The sequence below is a fragment of the Myripristis murdjan genome, chromosome 3, assembly GCF_902150065.1.
Source record: "Myripristis murdjan chromosome 3, fMyrMur1.1, whole genome shotgun sequence".
In the NCBI taxonomy this organism is placed as follows: Eukaryota; Metazoa; Chordata; class Actinopteri; order Holocentriformes; family Holocentridae; genus Myripristis; species Myripristis murdjan.
The window spans coordinates 7,214,072-7,222,493 of NC_043982.1; the positions used below are offsets into that span (position 1 = coordinate 7,214,072).

At 39.7% G+C, this 8,422-nt stretch overlaps 1 protein-coding gene across 2 annotated transcripts in view; it reads right to left on the reverse strand.

Annotated features, from left to right (window-relative positions):
* The window catches only part of mtmr10 (myotubularin related protein 10), a 29,466-nt gene extending 25,411 nt beyond the window's left edge, over positions 1-4,055 (reverse strand). The window contains exons 1-3 of one of the 2 annotated variants that reach the window (XM_030045140.1): positions 3,762-4,055; positions 3,219-3,332; positions 1,931-1,991 (exon numbers count right to left, since the gene is read on the reverse strand). In XM_030045140.1, the coding sequence (XP_029901000.1) occupies positions 1,931-1,991; positions 3,219-3,275 (118 nt within the window). In that variant the 5' untranslated portion in view covers positions 3,276-3,332; positions 3,762-4,055. Of the gene's footprint in view, positions 1-1,930; positions 1,992-3,218 lie in introns of both variants that reach the window. The other variant, XM_030045132.1, reaches the window with a different exon arrangement.
* Positions 4,056-8,422: the final 4,367 nt, after the last annotated feature.

Sequence of the window (8,422 nt, forward strand, 5' to 3'; positions counted from 1 at the left end):
GATGAGAGTCTGCAGGTTTTCATTCCAACCAAAAACTCCACCAGGTGATTTCACTGCTTACTTCACTTTCACACAGACAGGAGGAGCTAATCAGGGAAATCACCTGGTGGAGTTTTTGGCTGGAATGAAAACTTGCAGACCCTCAGCTCACTTTGGCCCATGGTTACCTACCCCAGCTCTAGTTAGACCAGTATGATGAGCTGCAGCCAGTTTCTTAAAAATGAAGATGACTTATTTCAGTCTGAAAAAACAGCGTGATGCTTCCTGTGCTAAACCTATAAACTCAAAGCTATTTTAGTGATTGGTTATTAAGCTAAAGAGTCAACGAGGAAATGTAGCATCGACTCAGGTGTTGAAAACAGATCACAGTAAAGCGATTCATGCTATACGCTTAGGAGCTGTATGCTGCAGTCTTTCAGCTTATTCTCCAAAATTCTATCAGATAACAATAACTTTGACATGATTCAGACCGACTGCATTTGAGAAAACTTCTCTTTCTGTGTTTTTAGTAATGCTTTACCACCGTGTGTTACCAGCATGCATTAATAAGCAGCTGCTCTAACACCTTGCCCGAATAGTCAGAGGAACTAAAACTCACATTTCACATTGTCAAGTATACTTAATTGAACAAAGCTAAATATATGAGTAAGGAAGACAGCAGAAGTGTTTTGTTCTGTAATTTAAAAGTATATTACAGAGTACAGGCCTTTTAACCAAAGTACAAGCCTGCTTAGTCTGTACCCTCTCAAAAATTGAAAGCTACACCACCCACCACAGTTTGAAAATAACCACGGAAACCAATTACCTTATTTAAGTGTACTGAGGCAGATAGCTTGGGTGTCTGAAGACATGTTTTTATTTAAATGGAGGGAACTGGCGCGACACATGAAGAAATTTGAGATTAAATTAAAATAGGCTGCTTTACCATAACTGAGTTAGTGTATATTAGCTGTGTCAGCATCTTTTTTTATTAATCAATTTGTGTTAGGAACATTTAGAGAGCTATCCATTATGTTTCTGAAGATTGGGTGGATACTATTACCTCTACTGTTACTTTTTGCAGTTGATTTGAATGCATCTTAAGATCTAACTAGCCAGTTAAAATGTGCTTGTTCCTTCTACAAGCTGTCACCAGCATCTCTATGCATTAGAATGAATGAGTGAGGCAAAACCCATATGTTACTATTATTAGTTGGACTGGTTAATCCTCTCAAAAGTCAATCACTAAAGGTGGCTTTTTCCTCATTTGAAAAGTCACATTTCAGCTGCAATGCAAGGGAAAGTAATCATTCTCATGTACCAGCTAAATGAACATTACTGTCGTTCACCTGGATAAAAGCTACACTCCAGTTTCAAGCTATAAGTGTCATATTACACAGCCACAATCACATTAACTGTTGATGGGAGATTAGATTCATGATGTTGTTGGAAAGCACTAGGTGAGACGCCGTGAGCGAGATGTAAACATAATATAAAACTACAAGACTGAACGCTTCATCATTTTTGTGACAGGGGGGTTTTATGGGAGGTGCCACGTTAATAACCCAAATGAAATACCCAGTCTATAGAGTGGACTGGTACATCTGGCCCTGTTAATGGAAGAATGTCTTTTATGTGTCATGTTAATGCAATGTGCAATGACACTACCGAAAAAACTGAAATATGTCAAGATGAAGTCATTCAATAAAGCGAATAAAATATGTGCTCTAAATAAGCAATTTAATTATCTGTACATAAAACAAAGAAGGCATTTTATTGACAAATGCATCAAAAGATTACAGAAATTGTGCCATGTGGATATAGCTTTTTCATTTTTCTTTTTTACATTTTTTTTTTTTAATCTTTAAAACTACTGTATCAAACCAAACTATGTGAGTTGAGTGTACAGTCCCACCTGTATTCTTTTGAGTAAGCCAGAAAATAAACTCACCTGGAAGTAACTTTGCCTCCAGCTTTTTGATAGGTAGTGGAATATTTTTCTTCACATCAGTCTAGAAAAAGAACAAAACACAGTGATGGTCAGTTAAACAGTAGCTCATCCAATAGTTAATCAACAACATTACACTGTCTTTCATTTGAGAGAACTTGCCACACAAATGTGCAAACCCTTGCTAGAATTGGTAACCAAGAAGGAATTCAAAACTGCTTAAAACTGTGAGACTGGTCAAAAATATTGAATTGTAGCCTAATTCTGCTTTTCAAACCCCAAGATTCAAAAGAAGCTGTCATCCAGCTGTTTAACACCACAGTAGCTGTCTTGGTTTGTTTCGCTGAGGTTAACTTGCATAAACAGTGACACTGAGCAGAAAGGATGATTACACAGCGCAATGCAATGCTGCTCTATTTATTACATGGAGCCAAAGATGGCAACTGATGACAACTTTTATATTTGGCTTAGCTTTTAAGAGTCAACACAAACTATTTGCTTCAGCAGAGCATGATGTGACATTTTTATGTTTTGACAGGTAGCAGGAAACTAGTGCCAAAAATATTCCCAGAAGGTAAACTTATTCTCTGGTAGACATACCTGCAAGTGAACATTTACATTCCTTGGGTTTTGCTTGCGGATAAATAATAATAACAGTACTACTAATAATAATGAATATATCCCATCAGTGCATATTTTTCTTAGATGTAACACCTCACATCTCCCCTGATGTCCACGTACCTAACAGACAAGGTTTGGTGCCTTCTTTGAACACAGCTGAGCTCTTTTGTTCAGCTGGGCAAAGTGCATTACAGACCATATAGATATGCATCGGTGCATGATTTGTTGTGGATTTAACTTTACTCTGCTGGCCTCTTATGTATAAAACAAAATCATTTTTTTATTCAGTTATTTGGGCCATACCCACTTATACTGTGTGACTACTGAGATGGCAACAGTCCTACATATAGCATATGCTTATTTTATACGTAGGCAAGGCATTCCAGTTTATTTACGGAAACATGGCACGAAAGGTATCATTAGAAAATTATTATTTAAAATAATTATAATCCGAATCTAAACCCAAATTGTTGAAATACAAAACAATTCCCAGAACTAATTTTAACTACACTAAAGTTCCGGACATTTTATTCTCGCACAAACGCACTATTATTCTGGTCCCACAACCAGCTTCACGTAAAAAATAATTCACGACGTTGGAAGGCACTGCATCGTGACCATCCAAAGTTACAGTACACTTTGCTTTGATTAGGAATCATCACACACATACCTGTACAGGTGGAAGGTAAGACTTGAAGGTTGGTTTCAGGGGTTTCACAGAAAACATCCTTCACGTTAGCCCTCTGAGTGCTATTTTAGACAGACGCCTGGCGAGCGCTTGTTGCTGCCAGTGGAAAAATACAACGTAAAAGAAGACTTGAACAAAGTTTTATGTCAACGTCCCAACTTAGCTGGGTCAAATAAAGATATCCGCGTGTAAAATATTCATCAGGACAGGCTCGGTGGGCGACGGGACTCCTCCATCTCGAACAGCACACAAGTAGCAGGTTGCGCTAGCTGGCAGCAAAAGTTGTGAGGGCTTTGCGTTAAGACGTCGATGGTAGCTAATGTGGTGGCTAGCTAGCGAGCTAGCATAAAGTCATTAGATGAACTTTAAAACAGCGCCGTACCGCCGGGAGAAACTAAACCACGGAGAGCTAGCTACTTAACTGAGTCGCCTCTTCCGACAGGCCTACATTTCCACCTGTTACTGTAACAGCTGCCGACAGTGACTTCCTCAGAGTCTGATTAATTCAGCCAAACACTGAAGTACCTGATGCTGCTGAGGACTCAACGGCCATGTTTATATTGCTGGGAGGGGAGCTGGGAGCTCTGCAGAATGGAGAAGGTCAGGCAAACTACGACACCAGCGGTCAGCTTTCCTCAACAACTGCGCAACACGTAGCATCCCGACCAAAATATCCTCGTTTTAGGAGTCAAAATGCCTTTTTATCCAAACACGGAGAGTTTAAAACGACAAACATGCGGCATGTGTGAAGCGCATTAGTGTTTTACGATAGCCAACCGGGTTGTTTATATCCGCAAGACTTGACTTGACCTTGTAATCCTCAACCTAAGAAAGACGGGAGGGTTCGAGGAGGAGGAGGAGGTGGGGCCCGCAGCTCTTCAACTTTGAAGTGGTCACATGACCACATGACAGCGCTCGGAATCCTGCACAGGTCAGGGAAGTCAAGATCAGAGGTTTTATTAGGCTAACAAACAATAAAGTGGAAATGCATGGTAAATGTAACACCTACAAACCGTTTTTGTGGAAATGTGCGTACACTGATGCTGAGGACGATGGCCCGTGTGCCTACGGGAATCATTTTTTGTTATGAAATCATCCAAATCCCAAACTGTCGTTTATTGGGCAAATTAACATGAAAACAATGACCAGTTACAGCGAATATACTCACAGATTCCGGGTAAGTGTCTGCTGAGGCCTAGGATATGTCTTAATTAATCTCCACTGATAAATTTTACAGAAATCTGCTATTTTATGTATGTATGTATTTATTTATTTATTTATTTTTACTGATATGTTATTTCCAGCATGAGCATAAGCACTATTGGCTCCTCTCATAATAGAAACGTTAAGGCACAATGTGCCTTGATTTATTTATTTATCTATTTATTTTAATTGTGAGCTTATTTGTCTGCAGGTTATTATTTAAAAACATTGTTTTTAACATTGTTATTAACCTTAAATTTTAAGTACGGTCAGAAACCACTCTGTTAGGGTTGATGACTCCAGTAGATGGTCCAGTGAAACTTCCAAGAGGTAGTACATTCATCAATACAAAAAGTAGAAAAAAATAGTTTGAGAAAGGCTTGCTGACAAGGGAGTGTGAAGCCACAGACAATTTTCCAGAAGAATCCCGGACCGCATATTAGGAAACAGGCCTGGAGCAGGGGCTGATGCTGGTCAGGGTCCCTTTGAAACCAAACCAGCAGGCTATTAGTCCTTTAGGTCTGTAGGTGTCGCTGTTGCACTTGTTATTTTGCATTATTGCTCCAAGCCCTCTGACGATCCAGACATAAAATATATCAGTTGCAGCCTAAATTAGCAAATTTCTCAAAGGGTAATATTGGTTAGTTGGTTATTTATTTATTTATTTATTTATTTGCTTGTGAATCTTTAATTTTTTCTTGTAGGTGTTTGAGAGGAAAGGTTCTGAATATTTGGAAACTAAATGAGCAACAACACCTTCCCCTTCTTGGCTGGGCAGTATGGAAAAAATCTAATATAACAACACCTTTCACCAAAAACCTTGATACTGATATTGTGACGATATTGTAGGGATGACTGCTGGGGGGCTATCAGCATTTCTCCTCCTCGTCAGGGTCTGGAGCTGAAGTCACATACTGTGGCTCCACCTGGTGTGGTCCTTTGTGACCCGGTGGGTGGAGCATGGCATAAATACTGCCGAGGTTAGGTGTTTGATTCCCAGTGTGGCCACCCATGCTGAAAATGAATGCGCTCATGGTACTGGAATGTGTTTTGGATAAAAGTGTCCGCCAAATGGCAGCCGGTGATGTGGTGGAAGTGGAAGTGGAAGTTGAGGGGGGTGATAGACTGATAAGGGGTTGGTGAGGTGCACTATGAGTCACAATCCATTTTATTTCCTCATGTAACACAGATGGCAGCGTTTTATAGGAAGGTAAGATATAAAAGATAAAATAGAAATCAGGCGGTTAAAACAAAAAACAGTGTGAACTGAAATGGGACTTACAAAAACACACAAGATTAGACATGGGCAAGATCAAAACAGGCACCTAAAAGTAAGTGTTTTAAGGACTGTTTTAATAGCCTATAGGCCACCTTAATTTCCTCAGGCAGGGTGTTCCTCAAAAATCATTCATAGGTTTCTGGCCAACAGCCTTGAGTTGGACAATAGACTGCCAAGATTCTTAAGAGACAGATTTCCAGAGCCATGATGGAGAAATAAGTCCAGGCTACAGGATTTGCTATCACTGAGCTTTTAAGATGACGTCCAACATCTGTGAGGGAGTTATTAAGACTGTTATCTTCATTTGAATGGCCACTTAAGCATACATGGGTGTTGTCTGTATAGCTACGGAAAGAGACATTATGTTTACAAATGATCTTGTGAAGCGCATAGAGGGAAATAAGGATGGGGCCTAGAACGGAGCCCTGAGGGACCCACCAGCTGTTGTATTCTGAGGTAAATAAATGACTCTATTGTATAAGAGTGAGTTATTAAAAAAGTAGGATCCAAAGCAACAGGAGATAGCCATCCACTGCTACAGACAGTGTCAAATATCGGTGATATTGAAGGACTGGATCGATCTCCTGCATCCTCTAAAATAATGTCCAAAAAACATAATTGAGTGAAAACTATATTTTGTAAAACTTGATAAAAAGGCTTACTCCTTGAGAGGTAAAAAAAAAAATGTTTAAAACCTGTGTGTCCACAAAAGTATTCACAGTAGATAAGATAAAGATAAGAGAAACATTTTTAAGGAACTTGAAGGGGAACAATCTCAAGTGGTTGGATAGAGTAACGTAGACAGTTTCCTTTTAGCATAATAGAGTGATGTGGTTAAAATGGCTCAGCAGAATGTTTAGATAAATCAGATAAATTCATGAAGATTTCCATCTTGTTTTCCATCCAAATATGTAATCGGGGGCAACAGTATCTAAGACTGAGAAGCATAGGTGCATTAATATTTCATGTGCCTGCCACAATGGGTAATTTAAAGAAGACTGTCTGGAAAAAAAGGAGAAGCCATCTTCTCCTTTTTTTTCCCGCTGCAAATATCTGATGTGTGTTGGCTAGGAGAAAAAATATACTCAGGGAAGGACTAAAACATTTTGAGAAGGTCACCAAAACAATGTTGATTACATTTGCTGCAAAAAATAGCCATGGTTAAATAGTGGTAACTACATCAGGATTAATATAAAATCCATTTCTGCCCTTTGTTAATTGCTTTTGCTCTTGCAGGCGTCGCAGCCCTGAATGCAACAGTCCAGCAGGGAGAGCTGTTCTCCTAAATATGTCTGCTACACACACACACACACACACACACACACACACACACACACACACACACACACACACACACAGCCTCTCTCTCTCTCTCTCTCTCTCTCTCTCTCTCTCTCTCTCTCTCTGTAATGTAGGCAGCCTGTTAGACAGGTTACACCCAGTGAGTCTCCCCACCGCCCCTGCCTCACCCACACTGGAGCCCAGCTGGGAGAAGTAGATATACCAGTGCCACCCATACACTTCAAAGGAGATTACCATGCAATAAAGGAACTTGTGATTGCATTTTTACTTGCCCGAGTCGGGATTAGGTTTGACATTGATTGAACAAATAACAAATTAATAGCTCACATGATGATAAAAAACTAATAATTAAGACAGGCCAGAGAGCTGCATAGAAAACTAATCTATGAGGATGCTTGTTCATGTTTGACTTTAGGAGATGTAGTGGAGTGAGCAGGGGGGCAGAGGGGTCTTCTGGCCTTAGGCTGACTCATTGTGTTCAAAATAAAAAAACAGGAAGTTTCTGGGCAGAAGCGGTCATAGTCTAATGGCAAAAAGTGTGCTGCTCAAAAAACAAACAAACAAACCAAAAAAAACACACAAAAAAAACTCTAAATCATCAACCATGCTTCAGAGGACAAATTTGGTTTCCCTTTTAAAAATGTATTAAATAACAAGGGCAGAAAGATAGACATTATCATGCATCAAAGGCCATGAAGGTCATGAATTGGGTTTAAATCAATAGCACTGACAGAACATGATAGCCACTGAGCCACCCAGATCCCCATTAGATTATGGATTGATTTGTCTTCCATACAACAGATTAAAACCTCCAAATGATGTTTTCTTTGAAATTTTTAATAGCTTTTATATGTGTATTTTATAGTATAGATGCCAGCAAGGAGGGTGACCACCTGTATGACCAGTACGCTGGACACTGCTTGTCTTTCAAGTTCATCCACAGTTCATCCCCCCCCCCCCCCCCCCCCCCCCCCCAAAAAAAAGGAAAAAAAAAGAGATATAAGTGCTCTATAATTTCAACAAAATACTTGAACACTGATAATACAGGGATCTAATTTTAAAACACCACACACAGACAAATGTACCACATGGGCTCAAAGATGCTGATGCAGTAATAAAAACAGATGCGCGTTAGCAATAGCAGACAAAAGTTCAAAGTTTACCATCAAAGAAAAAACAATTTCTAACGTTTTTTACATAAACATTACTGTAGTTCGGGGTGTATTAAAACAGTTAATAAAGAAAAATGTGTACGTGCAGTTGAGATTTAAGAGGGACGGGCGTTGTGGAGCGTCACTGTCTCACCCGCTGGAGACTCGGGAGACTAGTTTGTTGTTCGGAAGTCGCGGAGCTGCGCATGCCCAGTCTCTTTGCACCGAGTGAAGTCACTAATGAATATTTA